Source organism: Mastigoproctus giganteus, chromosome 5, assembly GCF_048544385.1.
Source record: "Mastigoproctus giganteus isolate SK-2022 chromosome 5, ASM4854438v1, whole genome shotgun sequence".
In the NCBI taxonomy this organism is placed as follows: Eukaryota; Metazoa; Arthropoda; class Arachnida; order Uropygi; family Thelyphonidae; genus Mastigoproctus; species Mastigoproctus giganteus.
The window spans coordinates 210202214-210224960 of NC_143579.1; the positions used below are offsets into that span (position 1 = coordinate 210202214).

Genomic DNA, 22747 nt, shown 5'->3' on the forward strand with positions numbered 1-22747 from the left:
CTTTGCCCATACTGTCATTGTGTACTTAACCAGCATTAATGTAAAGTGTGTTCCTCATCTACCCTACAGCCCTGACCTTTTGCACCCTGTGATTTGTTTCTTTTTCCAAAGTTAAAGGAGCTGCAAGGAAAACGTTTCCAGTCATCAGAAGAAATTGTAAAGACGTAGGAGACGATTCTCAAATGCCTGTCCAAAAAATTACTTCCACCATGTTTTTGAAGAATGGCAGAAACATTGTGCATTTCATCAAATGGGGACTACTTATAATGCTAATGCTTTGAAAAGGACCATCAAAATATGGATAACTAATAAATAGCACATTGTATGTTATGAAAAAAAAAAATTATGATCATTCTTCATTGAACAACTCTCATAGTTAATAAAATCTAATTGGTAACTGAAGTAAGTAATGCTCACATCTCAAATTTTTTTGTAAAAAGCACTGAAAATATCATGTTTAGCATAATAAAATGATAATTAACATTGCACTAATATACAGCAGTAAGAGGCTTTGATTATCAGATAGGTTCTGCCTAAACAAATCTTGCTCGCAATTCAGAAATGGGACAGTGATATTTGCAAATTTGTCACCGATAAAAACCATTTTCATGCAGTCACACTTTTATCATGGGCAGCTATTGTCTCTTTTAAGCCTTTAAGCACGCTGTATGCTGATTCTCCATGTTGCTGTCTGGATGTGTTCTCTGTGTTTCTGCAAACATAATTCTCTATGCCCACTCCTGCTCTTGTCCTTATAAACCATCATTCATATGAACTATTCTCTTGTTTATACTGAAGCTCCACTTAATATTATATTGATATAATTATTATCATTTTAATATGTAACCTCTATGATTTTTTATTAATCCCCAAAATTTCTGTCATTACAGGATTTTGTATAGCCATTATAACCATATTTGCTGTCTGTAAAATGACAACAAGCATTTATTTATTTATATCATTTGCAGCTGTTTCCTAGATAACAATACTTGAAAATCTCAGCAGGCATAACTTTTAGATTTTTTAGATTTCAAACATTTCCTTTTTGAAACAAAGCCAAAAAGGTTTCGCTTCATGTTTCAAATCTGAAATGCTTATGCAGTCAGAGGTCTGTCCTCAAATTGCATATATATACAATTGCTGAAACTCTTCATTTACTGACATTATAACTTGATCCAGAAGATTCTAACAGAAACATTGCTAATCCTGGACTCATCTGCAAGCCCTACTGCTGAAATTTTTGAATTATTGCACTGCTGAAGTTATTTTCGTAGTGTGCAGTTAAAAATCTCTTAATGCTTTTCACTTTTCCAGAGCTGTAACTCACGATATAACTGCATTTGCTGACTTTGCAATGTTGATTTGTGAAAGATCATATCAAATTACGCTTAAAATTGTCAAAAACTTAATTCTTTTGAATGATATCTAATGTTTATTTCAATGTTCATGAACTAATTTAAAGCAATCTGATAATATCAGATTTCTTTAAACAGGTTCCACTGCTATACTTGGTGTGAAAATTTGTTTTACAGTGATAACTGCATAATATGCAACAATGTCCAACTTCCTGTTGTGTAAGTTTTATAAGTCTGCTAAATGTTTTCTGATAAAATTCAATTCTTTATCATGTATTTTAGCAAATGTATGTAATTCACATAATAGCACTAGTTTTGGAGTACTCTCTACATTGCATTGCACTACTGAAAGTTTCTGAAACATGGTCAGTTAATGTAGCAACAATGACAATAATATCTCAGTTTTTACAATACTTTTTTTTTAATATAGTGTAAGATTACAAAATCAGTGACTCCCAAGTGTGAATAATATGTATAGTAAGGTATAGACAAAATATGTTGCTAGCATACTTCATTGTCTTCAACAATAAGTATGATAAACACTGTGCAATGTGTACCATACTTATTAGTGGCACTTCTCATTGTATATAGCATTAAACAAGATTTTATTCCATAAAATTAACAGCCTATAAATTGGCAGCACAGACCTGTGCCTCTGAAAGTATTCTACCACTTTCAATAGCTACAGGTAGTGTTGGATGCCCGTGATTCACATATTGAGAATGTTTTTATTTTATGTAAGGTTTCCAAGTCAGCTAAATGTTTTGTGAAAAAAAAAATTCAGTTCTTTATTGTATTTTGGTAAATATATATAATTTAAATTATAGCATTTTTTTTTTTTTTTTTTTTTTTTTTGGGGAATACTCTGTGCATTACTATCCATAAATACAGGATTTTCATGAAAGAATGGGTATTTCAAAGTTTATTATCCCACCTTACAGCACATAAAAACCTAAACAAGAAATATTACTCCCCAGTTCAATTTTGGAAGGGGGAGGAATATTGTATGAATTATACTGGTAATTCTTAATACATAATAGACAGCATAGTAAAGGATGTTAATAAATATAATTTTTTTTTAAATGATAGTGACATCCCTTGGAAACTAAGCCCCCTCTGCCTTTCTAGTGCCATTTTAACTTCATCTCTGACATAAAATTTTAGAATTTTAATAATGTATTGCTTAGGGTATTTTGTAAGACAATGTGATGGTATTATTTTAATGATTAGAGGGGGAGAGTTTCATCACTTGCATTTAATTTCTTTCTCTATAATGTTAGGTATGAGGTTGGTTTTAATAGGTTGTTTTTACTTTTTGAATTATTTGTTGTGAAGGTTCCTGGTATATTTTCAATTGTTATAATATACTACAACTGTTTTGACTTGTGTGTGGTGGGGATGCAAAAGGTACATTTACATACCAGTATTTACTGGTTAATAGATTAATTTTTGTTTCAGACATTCCTGTTCCTCATTAAGGTTAGGCTTATAAAATCTGGATTGCTATTGGTTTCCTTTTTCGTGTCAAAATTTAATTTTCCATTATTTAACTTAATAGTCAGAGACAGAATACCCATAAATAAATAAATAAAAGTTAACTTTTTATTGATGTTAGCTTGTATCTTAAAATTAGTAATGTTAATGTTTTGCATACTTAAAATACAATTTCATATATACCATCTACAATCTACACTATCGTACCAATAGTCAAGGGACACTTTTAGTTATAAACAATACATATATTTACTCAGGGAAATTAATAACATATTGCCTCCTTTGTCCATAATATATATATATATAAGCTGTGACTATTAAATAATGATACTGTTGCGATAAAATAAATATAATGAAATATTTTGTAGCTTACAAGTTATTGCCCTTGGGCTTGCACACACTGTTCCATACTTTTTTTTTTTTTTCAAACAGAAACAACTCTGGAAGTTATCTTCTGTAAGCCCTTTTAACACTTCAGGCACTTTTTTCTGAATGTGTTCAATGGACTGAAAATGGATTCCCTTAAGTGCTCTGTTTAGGGAAGAGAAAATTTTTACAATGGGGTAGGTCTGGTGAGTAGGGTGCATGTTCCCACACAGGGATTTATTTTTTGGCCAGAAACTGGCACACAGAGAGCACATTGTGTGCTGGAGCATTATCTTGATGGAGCATACAACCATCCTGCAATTCAGTTCTCTTCCTTCAAATATTTTCATGCAGCCTTGTCAGAACTTTTATGTAGTATGTTTGATTGACAGTGTGATTTGGTGAAACTATTCAGCCATAATAATTCCTTTGGTGTTGAAGAAAACAAGAAGTATGGTTTTCATTTTTGATTTTGACATTCTTACTTTTTTTTTTTTGTCGAGCGATTTTGTCTTCCAATGCATTGACTGTCTTTTAAAGTTAAAATCTGTCTAACTGTTCACTTTGTATTGAGTTAATGCTTAAACGACAATAATCACTTCTAATCCTTCAGTGTCCTTACCTGGTTCACACTTTCATCAGTTTTCATGGATACCAGATGGCCTGGTCATTCATAGTCTTCCATATTCTCTCTTCCTTTTGAAAATCTTTTATGCCATTCAAACATAATCAGAGCTCTTGACATAGTACCTTCCCTTTAAACTTGACTAAATCAATTTTTTGTTAAAAAATTTGAGGTTGATTCACTGTTCAATTCTTTTGTCTGTCATTTTTCTGACAAACTGCAAAAACATGAGGTAGTGAAAACTTGTCTCACTTCAAAGCAAATGAGTAAACTGCTGTACCTTTGTTTCACAGGTGGCATTTGGTATAGTGGCTGCACATGCAGTCTTCATTATTTAATAGTCACACCTCATGTGTGTATGTATATATATATATAACCATACAAATAAATTAGAATGAGAGTTAAAATAAAAAATAAAATAATGCCAGCAGTATGGCAAGACAAGAGCGAAAATAGTCGAAATTAAACCTAAATTAAATCAAACCAAGCAGGGAGGGAAGAGAGGGGTAACAAGAGTAAAAATATTGCAGCAGAAACTCTGTAAAATAATTTAGAAAATCTAAATGTAAGAATAATAATTCATTGAATTTTAAAAGCCAATTTAATAGAAATTTAATGGTGCCCCCTCTGACGGGCACCAGGTCCAAATTTATGTGAAATATCACCGACAGAGATGTAAACCACTACAATAAAATAAACCGACCATTACGCCCCATCTCAACAGAGGACCACAAGGCCAATAATGGTCAGTGAATCGCTGCATTTCGAACGCTAGACAAATCGCCACAAAGGAGAATCGATCGAAAGATCAGTCCGCCACCCAATCCCCAGATCGAATCGCCAATGCAGGGGACTTGAACAGCAGTTTTTTTTACTCTAGTTACCCCTCTCTTCCCTCCCTGCTTGGTTTGATTTAATTTAGGTTTAATTTAGACTATTTTCGCTCTTGTCTTGCCATACTGCTGGCATTATTTTAACTCTCATTCTAATTTATTTGTATGGTTATATTTCAAGCATCATGTAGAGGAGTATGCTTTTTGCTGCCTCTGATGTATGCTGTACCTTTTTATTTTTATTATGAAAGATTCCGTTTCCAACTATTTTAAATGTTATTCAAATATATGTATAATTATATATATATAATGTATAATAAGTAATAGAAAAAAAATGGAAAAAAGAGTGAAGAAACTAATTAATTAAAAAACAAGGGCAGAAATAGAAAAAGAAGAGTGGAAGGAACATGTATCAAAAAATTTAGAAAATATTAAATATAAGGCAAATATAGCTGAGATTACAAGCCAATAAATAACAAAATTAGACCAGCACTACCTGACTGTGACAGGGCCAAGAAACCCTGTTACAGTCAGGTAGTGCCAGTAGGGAAATATCACAAATATGACATAATAAACCAACAACAGAAGAAAGACAGAAATAGGGCAAACAAAGCAGGGAACAAATAATAGACGACCATTATATACAATCTTGTTAGACTGCCCCTATTTGTACCCCATTTTGTTTGTCCTATTTTTATCACTTCTGTCCTCTTTTATTTATTTATTTATTTGTTTCTTCATTCTTTTTTCTGCCCTTTTTCCCTTTATATTACTTATACATTATGAAACATTTTGTTGGATATGCATATGCAGCCACTTATGTTTGCAGACATCTTTTTATTTTTCTTCATATATATATATATATATATATATATATATATATATATATATATATATATGACTGTTTCGATGTGGTATTTTGCTCTACTTTGAAACAGTAACTCCTTTAAAGCATTCACAAGATCCACTTATAAAGAGGGTCCTAATTCTGCATTCCGTTTCATTCTAAAGATGTTCAATTGAGTTGAAGTTAGGGTTGTGTGATAGCCACTACAAACATCCACTGTTATTCTCTTCAAGTGAACATTCACATTATTTGCTTTGTGACATCATATTTGAAAGTGTAAGAACCACTGGCATTGCTAGTGTTGGGCAAACAGAATTGTCCAGAACATCTATATAGAATACAGCATTCATGGTTCCATGCACTACAACCAATGGTCTTAGTCCATTGCACAAGAAACATTTCTAAACCGTGACACTTCCCCTCCCAACCTCACAGCTAGAACAATGCACAGGGACCTGCAAAACATAGGTTCAGTGTGTTTTGCACTATGCTAATTGACAATGGCTTGCATGCCTTCGATAAAAATTCTTTGATAAAAAGTGAATTATTAATTTAATTAATTTTTATCAAAGTTTACTTCTTGTGAATGTTTACTTAATGAGTAATAGTATACACAGACATTTTCCCTACATGACATCAAATTATCATCTCTGAAACTTTGTTAACTCTTCCATGTGCTCGTTGTTCACCATACACATTCGAAACGAATGCCAGGCTAACTACCAATCACTTTTATAAACCAAAATATTTTCATATTTCATACTGATACACAATTTCCTACAGTTAGAGGTGTGCCTTTAAAACTTTTGCTAGGATAGTGTATAATCTAATGTAAATAAAGTGTAACTTAATGAGTAAAAGTAATTAAAAGCACACTTTTTTTTTTTTCTTTCTTTGCAATCACTAGAACAACGATAACCACACCCTGATACAGTTCCAGTTCCTAGAATGGCCCGGAACTTCTGGGGTAGTTCCTGAAAGTACTTTAGGTCTGGTCACACTAATAGAACATGCCCAGCAAAACCAAGAAAAAAATCCAAGTTCTGGGCCAATTACAGTGCATTGCAGGTAAGTGTATAAAATTCACTATTTAAAAAATAATACTGAATTTCCGAATCATTTATAACTATGATCCAAGGCACAAATGCGTGAAGATTGATTTTTTTCACTTGCACATAGTTATGCTGGGACCAAATCCAAACTGGAACTCTATGTAAAGTTGCCACCTATCCGGGTTTAAGTATGCTATGTTTGGTCTCTGAGTTTTCTAATTTCTCCAAATCATAGAATGACAGAGAAAAAATTAAATTTTCATTCCATTCTGAGGCAAATGTGATATTATTATGTGTTAAGGATACTGGACAAAAAAATTAGTCGCTTGTAATATTTAAGGCACATAACAGATTGAACACAAATATCTTTTACACTTTTTTTTTTTTTTTTTGCTTACAGCATTGAAATTAGAGTAAACGGTTAACTTGGTTTCTCTATTTACAGGTATTTGCAACAGAAAAAGCACGGTTTTCCACCACAAACAATGTGAATGGCATAAAAGGAGTAATAGCATTTGGCAGGTCTAAAGGACATCCTGTTAAAGAAGTAGCTAATTTTCTGGTGTCTCAGAAAGAATGGTGATAAGAGTTTTTAGAAAACATGTGTTAGTGATCAGGGGCAAATAACACATCTAGTAAAAAAAAAACAACTGCTTCAAACAGTTAATAAAGGAACGTATCAGCCAATTTCTGGGGGAACACTGAAAAGAATTTCACAACATGGATATCTGGAATAGGTCTCTCAAAAAGACCAACATTAACAGCTATGCATAAAAAAGCCCAGCTAATATAGGCTAAAGGTATAAAAACTGAACCACTGATGATTAGAAAGCTGTGATGTAGTCTGACAAGTCCAAAATTTGCCTATACCCTAATGATGCCAAGCACCAAGTTCACAAGAGAAACAATTAGTCATTTCAGCTAGTGAATACAGGATAACTCCTGAGTGACTCTGAACTGATGCAAGGTGTGGCAGTTAAGGTCATGAAACATCAATATAAAATTTTCTGTGAATTGTATGTATTTGTGGTTTTCTAGAAGAAAAGCCCAAGTTTCTAGGGGTCTGAGTGGAAAAACCATGTAACCCTCACTCAATCACAGTCTGAAAAAAAGTCCATAAAAGATTTCTTCCCATCTGAGATTTGAACTCAAACCTTTTTCCACAGGGTGTGAAAGGAATGTAATTTTGACCAGTGTATTGGCTATAATGGCACAAAATTCAGTCTTCTGTCATGCTGGAGTGTTGCACTACTTTTAGATAAATTTAATTTCCAGTGCAATATATTTTTTTTTTGAACCGGAAATTAAACAACCGAGAAACTTTTGTACCTTTTACTATATCATCCTAATACAGTTACCTAGGCAAAACATAGACATTAGCAGAGTGAAGCTTAGCTGATAAGGCTGGAGCAAATATTTGAACGTTGCTAGTTTTCCAGCTATTAAAGATAAAAATGTCATACAAATGTTATTCATTTCTATCTTTTTTTCATGGGGAACAACGTTCTCACTGGTAACAGAGTAATATTATAAATTTTAAAAAATCTATAATCTTAATGGTAATTATTATAAAGAGATAGCCACTTTATCTATGAAATAACTACAAGTTTGGCTGTAACTTCTAAGATATTTACCTAAAGACCCTTGTATATTTTTACAATTACACTATTTAACAAATAAAATGGTACATGACTTGCCACACCCTGTGTGTACAGTGCTTAGTAAAATATCAAGATGTGAAAGTATGGGACCCTCTCCTCAAGATCAGTCAGCTCAGCCCTATATGCCATGGTAAGAACAACTAACTGTTAGAACTTTTATGACCTCAATGAATATTAGTTTTATTGTTTATCTGGGAAGGTCCAATGGGCTGTGAAAACAGGGTTGCATGAATACTTTTTGGAAGGCTGTGTAAACATGTTAATAAATAATGCATGCAAGTTTTCTCACTATGATGTTGTTATTGTTTTTTCAGTGGCGGTGGAGATCGTAGCAGTGTATATGTTACATTGAGTGTTCTCATTCAGCAATTAAAAGCAGAAGAACGAGTAGACATTTTTCAGGCAGCTCGCTATACTCGCTCTCAGCGACACTGTATGCTTCAAACATTGGTAAGAAATTTGACTCGTGATCTTATGATAAAACACTTTTCTATCATTTCACATACTAAAATTATAGTGTTGACTTCCCAAAGTTACCCCCAGAGTAATTGCATTCCAACAGCATCATATTTTTGCATAAACATATTGGAAAAAGTTTAGAAACCTTGTCACAGCACAAGATTGGGCATCCTTGCATGTTTTTATTAGATGTTGGTGGAAGGTGTCAGGACAAATGAACATCATTCTTATTGCTTTTGCAATAATGTGTTCGTAATCAAAAGGTAAAGGATTTCTCCTGTGAATCAGAGCCAAAACTTCACTATCCCTAAAGCTTTGGTTTTGATTTGCAGATTGTTGTAGCAAAAGATATGAGGGAGTACAAGATACCTCTAATCTGGATAGTGATTATGTCAAATGCAAGGGGTTTATTTGGTGAAATGAAGTTTAGTCACACTGAACTTCATTTAATTTTTCAGACAATGATGATTAATGCTATTAATCATCATTATCTGAAAAATGGCTTTCCATCATGCTCCTTGGCATTTGTCTGTCATGCAAAATGATCATTGAAATTTCAACAAAATGTCTATTAAAATCTCCTGGATTTCAACATCTTTAGTACTTTTTTTTTTTCTAGTTTCCTGTAGTCCATTATCTCTATCATTGTGATGAGAAATTTGTTGTTACTGGGATTATTAGCTCTAACTATTTTGGTAGTAGTAGTAGTAGCAGTGGCATTTGATGCAAGAAAGCAAGTGTATGAGCTTATGCAGCATCAGCCAAAAAAAAATCACGCCATTCCCTCCAAATGCCTGTTCAGTTCCTCCTTAAATTTATTCAACCTATCAACTTCCACAACAACAGATGGAAGTTTGTTCCAGCAATTAACCACCCGCTGGCTAAAGGCAAATTTCCGCACATCTAATCTACATCTGTCTTTTCTTAATTTGAATTTATGCCCCCTTAGGTTCGTAATCTAAACAAGTGGAAGGATCCCATCAGAATTCAGCGTGCTCAACCCATTCAACACCTTATACACCTCAATCAGATCACCACGCAGGTGCCTAGTCTCCAGCCACTGCAATTTGCAGAACTTAAGCCTCTCTTGGTAAGAGGATTCCTTTATTCCCCTCACCAATCTTGTCCTTCTCTGTACACACTCAAGTAAATCTACATCCTTCCTAAAATGAGGCCTCCAGACCTGTACGCAGTACTCAAAGCGTGGCCTGACCATTGCCTTATACAGAGGGATAATCACCTCCTTTTCCCTGCTAGCAAAATTCCTATATATCATTGACAAAACCCCACGACCTGCCCTGGCAGCCTGTCTGCATTGCTCAGAAAACTTCATATCTGACTGCACAATTACTCCCAGGTCTTTTTCATTTTCTACCACCTTAAGTGTAGTACCACACAGTTGGTACGTTTCTCTGGGGTTACTTCTACCCATATGCAGTACTTTGCATTTGTCAAGATTAAACTTCAGTTGCCACTTCTTAGCCCATCTGCCCAAATTATCTAGATCCTGTTGCAGTAGCACACTGCCATTACTGTCATTAACAACCCTACCAACCTTTGTATCATCTGCAAACTTCGACATTAAGCCTGATATACCTTCATCAATATCATTGATAAATATACAAAACAACAGTGGACCTAACACCGAACCCTGTGGGACTCCACTAATAACATTAGTCCAAGAAGAGCAGCACCCATTGATTACCACCCTCTGTCTTCTCCCACTTAACCATCCTTTTATCCATTGTAGCAACTTACCCTTAATACCATTCTGCTCCAATTTGTACAATAGTCTTCCATGCGCAACAGTGTCAAAAGCTTTCCTGAAATCCAAATATATGATATCAAAATTATTTTTTGCATCCAGTTCCTTTGTAACCACATCATAATATCCTATAAAATTTGTCAGACAAGACTTTCCCTTAACAAACCCATGCTGTGTCTGAATTATTGCTGCAGTCTTGTGTAGATGATCCTGCAATGCGTCTTTAACCAGTGACTCCATTATTTTACCCGGAACAGAAGTTAAACTATCTGGTCTGTAATTACTCGTGTCACCCTTCGATCCCCCTTTGTGAATTGGGGATACATTTGCACATCTCCAATCTGTGGGAACCTCTCCTGAGTCCAAGGAAGCTCTCATAATTATGGCTAAGGGTTTGCTTAGTTGCTTTGCCGTCTCCTTTAATATAACTGGATAGATCCCATCCACCCCAGGTGCTTTTCTTATGTTTAACTTCAACAATTTCTCCTCCACTTTGCTTTCAGTTATTACAAAATCATTAAGTATCCTGCTACAATTTGATAACCTTTGGTCATGGTGCACAAGTTCATATGGATTCAACATCATCATCACCCATTTTCAATCCACTGCAAGATGAAGGCCTCTCCAGCAACTTTCCAGTTCCTTCTGTTTTGGGAAATGGCCATCCATTTACTACCCACAAACTCATGAATTTCATCTGTCCATTTCCGTTGTTGTCTTCCAGGTTTTCTCTTAGCTCCTCTTGGGTACCACTGTGTTATTTTCTTAGTTAATCTGTCATCATGTCTTCGAGCTATGTGTCCTGCCCAAGACCATTTTAGTTCTCTAGTTTTGATAAGAATGACCTTTACTTGAGTTTGCTGCCTAATCCATGTGTTTCTCTTCTTATCTAGCAGTCTGATTCCCAATATAATTTGTTCCATTCTTCACTGTGTAGTTCTCAGCTTCTCTTCCATTCTTTTGGTGAGTGCCCAAGTTTCACTTCCATAAGTCATGGTGGGAAGTATACATTGGTTCATTATTTTACGTTTCAGACAAATTGGGATATTGCTCCTCAGTACGTGACTATATTTCCTGAATGCTATCCATCCAAAATTTATTCTTCTCTTGACTTCCATCCATTTATCATTATTACAGCTAATGACTTGTCCCAGATAAGTATATGACTCCACCTTGTCAATTACTGCTCCTTCAATCATTACATCCCTTTCTGTGGCATACTTGTTCATCATTACTTTTGTTTTAGCGATATTCATCTTTAGTCCAAAATCCTTATTAACTCTGCATAACTGATTAAGATTTTCCTCTAATTCTTTGGGATCGTGGCTTATAACCACAATGGCATCTGCAAATCGTAAATGGTTTATATTTTTCTGACTCCTTTCTGCGACCAGTCTAATCTTCTGAAAGCTTTCTCAATTTTAAATTTATTACTGTCTTTGTCCAGTCTAATAAAGGAGGTAGCATTCTCATATATTTTCTTCAAATTCATAATATATGGGGTATCTATGCCTTGTCTTTCCAGTGCCCGAAACATTGCCTTATGCTGTATGAAGTCAAATGCCTTTTCATAATCCACAAATGCCAGGCATAATGGTCTTTTATATTCATTTGCCTTCTCCATTAGCTGTGATATTACGTGAAGGTGATCCATAGTTGAGAATCCTGTCCTAAAGCCAGCTTGCTCTTTCAGTTGATTCTCATCAAGTATTCTTTCTAATCTGTTAGTAATGACCCTTGTGAACAACTTGTAGATGTGGGATAACAAGCTAATTGGCCTATAATTTCCAATTTATATCCTTTCTTATGCAGCAAAACTATGATTGCATTATTTCACTCCTTAGGTACCACACCTTTTCTAATGTATTTTGTGAAGAGTCTTGCCAATTTTTGTGTCATGTCTCTTCCTCCCAATTTTAACAACTCTACAGTAACTTCATCTTCCCCTGGAGCTTTCTGATTCTTCATTTTCTTCAACGCATGTTCTACCTCATCGGGAAGGATATCAGGTATGTTGTAGGTGTTACTAATTTGCGATCCATCTTCCCCACTGCTGGCATCATTCCCTCGCTCCTTGTATAACGCTTTATAGTAGTCTTCTGCTATTTGAATTATGCCTTCTCTGCTTCTGTCATGGTGGGAAGTAAAGATTGGTTCATAATTTTACGTTTCAGACAAATTGGGATATTTGTCTATTCTTCACCATCGCTATTCTTCAGTTTCAGTATCATTTGTCTTTCTGTATTACTGCTCATGACTGCTGATTTAAATCCTTTGTTTTCCCTTAATGCTTGTTCTACTTTTCTTGTGTTAAATTTTCTTATGTCCTCTCTGAGTCTCTTTCTAATGGCTTTGCATAACTCAGTATACTCAATTTTCTCCCTGTCAGTGTTTTTCTTGCTCTTCATTTTTCGTCTTCGGTTCATCATGACAAGTGTTTCTTGACTGATTTTTTTTCTTTGGATTTCTTTTTACTTATAGGTTTCTTGGGCTTTATCACTTTCAGAGAATTGTAATATTCCTCGTCAATATCTTGGGCCTGAACAGTCTGCAGAAGCTCAAACTTGTTCTTAAGTTCCAGTGCATACTGCTTTTTCTCCTCTTCTGTTATCTCAAAGACCTTTGTATTATTTACTCAAGTCAGTTTTTTTTTCCTTTCTTTTCTTACATCTATATCAAGTGTGCATCTTACCATTCTGTGATCACTTCCAACATTTACCTTGTTCAGGATGGTAACATCATTAGTTGTTAATCCATTTGGGCTCTTCCATGTCCACTTTCTGTTCACCCTTTTCTTGAAAAAAGTTATTTCTGATATTCCTCTGGACTCTGCAAATTCCACAAGTCTTTCACCAATTCCAAAATTTCCTATAGTTCCCCTTTCTGCGCTGTTTTGTCTCTTTCCAACCTTAGCATTAAAGTACCCCATAATGATAGTGTAGTGAGTTTTTTGTTTTAGCATTAGCATTAGTAGAGGCATTTGATGCAAGAAAGCAAGCTTATGCAGCATCAGCCAAAAAAAATAAAAAATAAAAATAATAAATAAATAAATAACCACTTCCACTTCACCCCTCTGTTCGTTCGAAATACCTGTCCAGCTGAGCCTTAAACTTATTTAGGCTATCAACTTCCACAACAAGGGATGGAAGTCTATTCCACCAACCAACCACCCGCTGGCTAAAGGCAAATTTCCTCACGTCTATCCTACATCTGTCTTTTCTCAATTTGAATTTATGCCCTCTCAGGTGATTATTCTGAGCAAGAGGAAGAATCTCATCAGCATTGAGCATGCTCAAACCATTCAAGGCTTTATACACCTCTATCAGATCACCTCGCCGGTGCCTAGTCTCCAGACACTGTAATTTGCAAAACTTAAGCCTTTCTTCGTAAGAGCACCCCTTTGTTCATTCACTAATCTTGTTGCCCTTCTCTGTACTCGTTCCAGCATCTCTACATCCTTCTTGAAATGAGGCCTCCAGACCTGTATACAGTACTCTAGGTGTGGTCTGACCATTGCCTTATCAAGGGAATAATCACCTCCTTATCCCTGCTAGAAAAATTCCTATATATCATCGACAATACACCATGAGCTACTCTTGCAGCCCGTCTGCACTGCTCAGAAAACTTCGTATCTGCCTGCACAACCACCCCCAGGTCCCTTTCATTCTCTACCACTGTCAGTGTAGTACCACAGAGTTGATACGTTGCTCTGGGGTTGCTGTTTCCCATATGTAGTACTTTACATTTGTCAATGTTAAACTTCATTTGCCACCTCTCAGCCCATCTGCTCAACCTTTCCAGATCCTGTTGCAGTAGCATAGTGTCAGTAGTGTCCTTGACAACTCTGCCAACCTTCGTATCGTCTGCAAACTTGGACATTAAGCTTGATATGATATCATCAATATCATTTATAAATACAGAAAACAATAATGGACCCAATACTGAACCCTGAGGGACTCCACTAATAACATTAGTCCACGATGAGCATTGTCCATTGATTACCACTCTCTGTCTTCTCCCCCTCAACCACCCCTTTATCCATAGCAGCAATTTGCCTCCAATGCCACACTGCTCCAATTTCTGCAGCAGTCTTCCATGTGCAACAGTATCAAAAGCCTTTCTAAGATCCAAGTATATAATATCAAAATTATTCCCTGCATCTAGTTCTTTTGTGACTGCATCATGGTATCCAATCAAATTGGTCAGGCAAGACTTCCCCTTAACAAAACCATGCTATGTCTGAGCTATAACTGAAGTCTTGTTCATCTAGAAGACTCAATTTCGGTGTACGTATGGATTATTATACATTATTTGTGGACCAATTTTCATGTTGTGAAAAAGAAATTTACAGATGGTATACTTAATTACCAAACTGCAGTTCTCTTCATACAATTTTTCTTCTCTTTTGAAATGTCCCCTAATACTGTTTAAAGTGGTAGTATATTGCAACCCACTGGAATATCCAATTCTTCATGCAATCCTGGCAACATTATAGATTCTGTTGCTCAATAATCTGCATGTTCATAATTTTTTCTTCAATATGTTTGGCATTTACTGATTTTAAAACTTGGAAATTATGGCCACTGACATTGTTTTGCCCTCTTCAGAGACATTCTGCCACTGAAAATAACTGCTATAGTCTATGGAATAGATTATACCTGGTAGTACTCCATATCTGTTTATTCTAAATTCCCCATGGTCATATTTTGTTTTATGTGAATTCATTATTGTGCACATACCATTAAACTTCATACATAATTCAGTTTGTATCAGTTCTACTAAGCAGATCAGTGCTTGCATCACAGACTATTTTCAGCCAGTCAGCAGCATTCGTATCACAGACTGCATCATGTTCGACCAATCAGCAATTAAAAAAAAAAAAATGTGTTACTGTCTGCTTTGCCCTTACTAGCTATTTCAATTTAATAAATTACTTACTGGTGCATTTTAAGTCGCAAAACTTTAAAAAAAGATAAGAATTGGAAGCAAGTGATAATGCTCAAAGTGAATCAAAAATCCATCATAAAAGCATTGCCCTAGTGGTAAAATTAAAAGTTTTGATATATACAGTATCAGGTATAGGTGCCACCATGGTGGAATAGAGAGAGTCATCTTTAAGGACAATTATAAAAATAAAAGCAAAATTATAACATCAGATTATTCTGCTACTTTGGCCATTCCTACTAAGCTAATTCATTCAAAAAAGCACTATTATGAAGATAATGGAGAAACTTTTGTGCAAGGTTGTGAACCAGTAGAAAGCAAAGCCTTTATTTGATGAAATGAAGAAAGAAGAAGGATAGAAAACTGCCTCAATATTATTTATTGCCAGTCAAGAATGGTCTAATCACTTTAAACACCACACCAATCTCATAGCATCCACTCAACTAGAGAAGCTGCCTGTGCAAATAAGAAGGCAGCAGACAGCTTCCCTGAAAGTATTAGGGAACCCATTTGCTGTCTAGTAGAGAATGGCAGTTACCCTCCCTATCTTGTATTTAGTGTGGATAACAGAACTTTTTTTTTTTTTGGAAAAGAATTCTCTTGCAAACATTTATCTCTAAGGAAAAGCAGCATGCATCTGGCTTCAAGGTAGCCAAAGACCACTTTACATTCCTCCTTAGTGGGAATGTTTTGGGAGATGAAGCTAAAGCTTCTTCTCATGTGCCATTCTGAGACAACACAGGCAGATAGGGTTACATTAATGCAGTGTATCCCAATCTTTTGTCACTCAAGTCACACTTGAAGTTAAAAGATGCATATTCATGGCACACCTAAATAATGATTGCTATTCAATCCAATGAAGGATATCCTAATCTCACGGCACACTTGAAAGGGTTGCAGCACACCAATTTGCATCAGTTGGGAACCATTGCATTAAGGAACATCTGTTTCATATGATAATCAAATCACAAGGCATGGGCAAATAAACATTTTTAACAACTGGTCTGTCCAGTGGTCAAGGATTATTGTGAGCAAAACAGATTAGAATCAAGAGTGCTGTTACTGCTGGATGGTACCCTTGACACATGCTGAACTGACATACCAGTTGAGGTTGCATTTCTGCCATCAGACAAAGCCCATGGATCAAGATGCTATCACTATATTGAAGGCCTACTACATATATTTATTTTGGTCAGTTGACTAAAGACACTGATGGTAAAGACAAACAATCTGTGAGGTAGAAAGCATATAACACAATGTAGGCCATCAGTAATATTGATGCATCTTGAAAAGAAGTCAATTAGTTTTTAATTGTTTGAGCAGTGTTCAGTGAAAGCTTTAGCCAGACATCAAACATCTTCACTGGTTTTGAGAAGAGTGTGTCAGCCACTGATGATATCACGGTGTTGAATTGGAAGAGGTAAATGCTGATGCAGGAGACTGGGGCATGTTAGGTAATGAAGAAGGTCCAGAAGAGGTCTTAACAATCAAAGTTCCTCAGGAAGGATTGGTCCTGATAAATTCAGTCCTGGACCTTTTTGAGTAGAATGATAACTGGAAGCTCATCTCAGGTATTAGGAAGGAAAAGCAGCTCACACTTAAGCACTAAGAGACTGTCTTCCATAGAGCCCCAGCTTTGAATATTGCAATTGGAGGATGAATAACAATTAATTATAGTCTAAATTTATTAATTACTAAACGTTATCAGTACTTTGCATTTTTTATCCATTTAATATTTTTCAAGCTCAACAAATCCTAAATACAGATCCTCATTATGTACCCATAACTTTTCTGTTAAATAGCACCAACCATTTAACAATAATATATTCTGATACTGCTATGAGACATAGACCAGTGGTACCTTATTTTTTTTCACTCAAGTCACACCTAAAGTTAAAAGATGCATATTCACGGTGCACCTGAACAGTAATTGCCACTGAACTCGATGGTATTTTTCCTAATCTTGCAGCACATCAATATGCCGGGGCACACAGGTTGGTAACCACTGACATAGACTAACTAAATCTGCCACCTTTAGCATTCTACTATACAAGACCAATATCACTGCACTCATTAAAACTCTCATGCCACTGATCCACACCGCTACAAAAATATGAAGTTCTCTAGATTTTAAAGAGCATGGGGGGAAGGGATTGAATACACTATATGCAGGTAAAAAATTTATTACATCATATTGACTAGATTGACAATAATAATGCACAAATTAGAAATCAGTGTTTTTTTGTTGTTGCTTTTTTAAATTCAAACATTGTGTTTCCTAAGAGTGTGTACCAGGATACTGTCAAATCTTGACAGTTTGTTTTGCTTTCTTAACCAGAATAGTTATAACCCCCTACAGTACACAACATGGTGCTGCATTTTATATGCATAGAACTAGCATATTTGAAGATAGAAGAAATTCAATAGGAATATGGATCAGCCAACATTAGTAACTTTTCCTCATTTAGAATAGGTAACTGGCTTTCTACTCTGTATACCACTTCATTATTTATTTGTTACAGCTTTCTACTTTTGTTAACTCTTAATCTAATAACTATAATGTATATGAATTATTTCTTGATTGTGAATCTAACTGTTTATTTATCATCTATTTCTTCTAGGCCCAGTATGACTTTCTCTATAGAGGATTACTGGATTATATTGACTCTCGGAATCTCTGTGATATGGGAGACACCCAACTATGACAATGTGCTGTACCTAGACTCTATTCAGAATGCATCGATGCATTTTATCTGAACCTAAATGGAGTTGGTAAGGTGCAAGTGCCGCAATATCACTTCATCCTGGACCTCAGGACTGCAGCCAGGCCACAATTCTGAGACCAGCTGAAGTTAGTCATTGCTCAAGTATTAGGGTGCGTTCCTACAGAAGGGGGCAGTGATGTGGAGGTGCTGCTGTTGCAGTATTTTTTATTAGTTGCCAATACTTCCACACAGCTAGTTATTATTGTGTGCTCAAGGAGTCAGTCAAGGCCATTATACACTTCTTAATCTTGTCTCTTGTGGTGCTATCAATAACATATAGCAGAAGTAATGTGGAACAGGAGATAATGAGGAAGGTGCTCAACTACAGTCCATCTAACAAGAGAGAGAGGACAACCAAAAGATCTGAATCACTTGGATTTGTTTTCTTAGTCATTTACAGTTTGAAAGCACCAGTCCTTTTACTGTTTCAAAATTAATTCTGTTACAGCAGTATCATCAGTCTAAGATGGCATGAAAAGAACCAAATCTTACCTCCATCTTATGTGGCAATTTTATTGTGCGCCCACTAAAGCATTTGCCAAATAAAACTGGTGGTGCCTTTTATTTTTATCTTTTTTTTAAATAAAAAAAAAAAAAAAAAACGTTGTAGATAAATGGTACTGAAAGAAGTTATTCTTCAGTAAAGGAAGACTGGTAGCCACAGCAGAGAATGGCAATATGCACAATATCACAACTGTGCCTGTCTGGGAACTTTAATTAAGTGAAGAAGAAAGGAAGATTGAGTATACAGTTCCCAGTGCCTAAGATCTTCTTTTGCAAGCAAATATATCTCATCAATTTCAGTGACAGTTATTTTTTATTATAATGTGCTCATTAGGTGCTGCATTTTTTAGGAGAATTTAAACATAAAGTAAACTAAAATATTATTTCAATTGTGCCATGGCATATTGTGGGTCATGTATATTATTGCACGAATTTCATCTAATTGAAAGAAAAAGCTACTGAAAACATATTGACCTTCTTATTTTAATTACTATTTATTCTAAGATTATGTGAAGTGAAACAGTTTGCACTGTAGGAATTTAACTTTCAGTCTTGACCTTGAACATTTATTAACTTCTTGTTAAGAGTAAAAGATCTGTTTCATAAGATGCATCAATTCAGTTTGTAAATAGACAAGAGAATGGAGTGAGAGAAGGTGGAAATAAGATTAAAAATTTTAACAATATTATAATAATTATACTTTTCCTAAATTTATTTACATACCAATTAAGCTTCAACTATAATAAGTTATGACTGCTAATGCTTGAAAGTAAAATACTATACATTCAGATTATTTTCTTTTGAAATTGGCACTGATAATTATAGAAAACTACTTATCCAAAACACTATTTTTTTTTTTAATTTAACAGTCAGTATTAACTTCAGATTAATATAATAACTATGACAAAAAATGCTTAAATTCTACCTATAAGACAGCAAAGCTTTACTTTTAATGGATCATCAGCTATCTACATATGATTTCACATTAAAAAAAAAAAAAAAACAGGGAAATTCTAAAGAACTGTTTCCTCCTACATGATCAGTATGCAAATATAACAATGCATTATAGACTAAACAAGACAATAGGCATTTGTCATTATTGTAAAATTAGGTACAATTACCTAAATACTAAAGCAATATTCCAGCATTTCTGATTGTACAAGGTGCACATATTTTTACATATCTAGATATGTGAAGACTTTACACTGATATGAAAAGATATTTCAGAATGAAAGCAGTGAAGTAAATAAAATAATTGCTATTACTGATGTGCCTTAGAAATGAGCATACCTATCAATAGTGGTGTCATCAATCTTAAACCTTTAACATCAACTTTCACTCCACCTGTATCAACAGGAGGAAAAAGACTCAGGGTCAACAGCTCCAAACAAAAAGCATAATGAAACTCAAAGCACAATTAGACCTTATTTAAATACAGCATTTTTCCTTATTAAAATAACCAACTTAAACCTTTGCAAGGGAACCTTACACTACAAATTGTGTTCTGTCTCTCTCTCTCACTCTCAGAAAAATTTAACAGATCCGTCCATCACCCAACTATCATCATCATATCGTGATACCCTTTCACACTGTCTTCTTGAAACTAAATAGGTAGCATTCAAAATTGTGTCAGAAACATTTATAAAACACTAACTGTTGAAGTAATCATAGAGTGAGGGGAATAAAGTTAATTATACCATTGCTGTTAGCAAAACAAATATGAGAACTGCCATATACATCTTAGCATGGCCTTTTGGCCATGAAGGGAAAGCGCAACACTATTTAACCTTGTAACCAGTTACAATCAAATGTTGCTGCAATAAAGATTCTCTCTCTCTCGGTACCTCCGTATCCAGGTGGGAAGGAGCAGCAGTGCGTAGCACACGCTTCTTGATTAGCCCAGGGTTCGAGCCTGTTACCACCAAATACGGAGGATGCGGAAAGGTCAGGGAATGACCGCTGCATATTCACGGAGTAATATGGCCTTAGTTGCTGGTGCTCCTAAAAACCAAATAACAAAACTCTCTCTCATATGGACAAGATGATATATGCTTACAGTTTTACAAAAGGCTAGGGTAATTACAACTTGTTTTGATCTATGCCTATATGTTGGCAAAACATAAAGCAGGTATGGCAGACTTCTGCCAACCAGGAAACATACTCAGCATAGCATGAAGGCTGCACAATGAAAAAACACCCTCTACATGAAACTGGAAAGGAAAAAGTGAGTCCCTTGCATGGCTAACTTAGAATAGATGTCATGAAAAATTCCTTTTCAAGGGAAGTTTTAATTATTTATCTTCAGCAAGTAGATGGTTGCTTTTTTCTGTAGACTACTACTTTTTATATATCATGAGTGGATTGTGCTATAGATTCACAAATCATGCATATTACCACCCCATTCTTTCTAGGGCTGGAAAGGAATTTATTTTTTGCCATTTATTCTTTTTTACTCTTTAAAACTGTGACTCAGTTGTGAGAATGTTATCTATTGACTGTCCTTAAGGCAATCAAGCTTTCTCATTACTAATGATGTGCTTTGGCTATTATATTGGTGTTCATAGAATTCTTGTTGTGTCCAGTATTCCAGAAATATTCCACCACTGTTACCTATTGTAACATGCTTTTTTTTTTTTTTTTTTTTATTGCTCTATAATTCTCAGGTTGTCTGCCTATTTCCCACATACATAGCCTGGCAGTCCTGGAAATTAATTCAGTGTGTGATCCTGGGAGAAATGAAAACTGATCCTGATAGTGACAGTGGCAATTGATCTTGTAAATACTATAAAAAAAAAGTGGGTGCTATAATTACAGACAATGCCAGTGACAAATATTGCTGTATTGACACTGAATGATACTGCTCAATTTGCTGTTTGAAGTATAACAAAAAATAAACTCTATAAATGATCTGTAGTATAAAGTAAAGAGGCAAATTAACCTAAATTGTATTGGCACTCTTTATAGTTAAGCAGAAACTAAAATGCATTTATACCAAAATATGAAACAATATATGAAATAATAGCATAACAAAGTTTGCTGAAAGGAAAAGAATCTTTTTAAAAACTGCTACAGTATGCAAGAATTTAAATGGTGTAATATTAGAATTTTTCTCAAATTAATGTGTTCTGACCCAAATTATAGAAAATATTATCAGCTCTTTTAAGATTAATAGTGGAAGAAAAACTCTTGTTGAGTCTAGCAGAACTTTTTTTTAATCTCATATATTGAAATTATTTCCATAAATTATGCTGTAGCCAATTAGATTTATCACTTATCTCTCTGGAAAGGACCCTGTTCAAATCTTGTCAGTGAAAGGATTTTACTGAGGACTTTCAAACAGAGGACAAAGGCGAGGTTTTATTCATCCTGCAGAAAGGCAGATCTACCTTAGAATGTACGAGAATATATGCTGATATTTCATGACATGAGGTGCCCAACTATAAAAACCAAGCTCAACATAATTAAACAAAAAATTAAAAATATGCCCTTTCATTTCCTCTACACCAGTATGAGAAGAAAAAAAAGTTTCCAGATGCTATTAGAGAAAATGTCTGTATTGCTAGTGGATTCACTCTACAGAAAATTTAATAAAATCATGCTTTAAAATTAATTTTCACTCCCAAAATATAAAACTGGGTAATTTGTGATAAGCCTACAAGTCATTCAGTGTGGCAAGTCATTCAGTGTGGCAAAACATTTCTCTTTAAATATGATGGATAATTTTGATGAACAGTACCCTTTGTCCACTACAGTTTTCTATTATAGAAAAAAGAAAAATTACGAGTATATTACAATTGTATAATATATTATTCACTCTCTAATATAATTATTTATCCTCACACTTCTCTACAAGTAATTAAATTAACAGAAAGCTATATAATAAGTATTAAATATACTTATTTATAAATAAAATTTAATTATATAAATATTGATGTCCATATCAATATAGTGGCTAAATTACCTGGTTTTCATTTTGAAAGGCCTAAGTTTGAATTTTACTTTAGGCCAAAGGGAACTCTGACTGCCTCTTCACTCAGGTTTAAGTTAGCTGAACTCAAATAGAGGTGCAGAGTTTTC

At 34.7% G+C, this 22747-nt stretch overlaps 1 protein-coding gene across 1 annotated transcript in view; it reads left to right on the top strand.

Moving 5' to 3' along the window:
- Nucleotides 1-18696, top strand: part of LOC150086058 (tyrosine-protein phosphatase 69D-like) — a 495496-nt gene extending 476800 nt beyond the window's left edge. The window contains exons 27-29 of the mRNA XM_090374352.1: nucleotides 6428-6588; nucleotides 8548-8683; nucleotides 18023-18696. Coding sequence (XP_090230478.1) covers nucleotides 6428-6588; nucleotides 8548-8683; nucleotides 18023-18106 — 381 coding nt within the window. The 3' untranslated portion in view covers nucleotides 18107-18696. The remainder of the gene's footprint in view (nucleotides 1-6427; nucleotides 6589-8547; nucleotides 8684-18022) is intronic.
- The last annotated feature ends 4051 nt before the right edge of the window (nucleotides 18697-22747 follow it).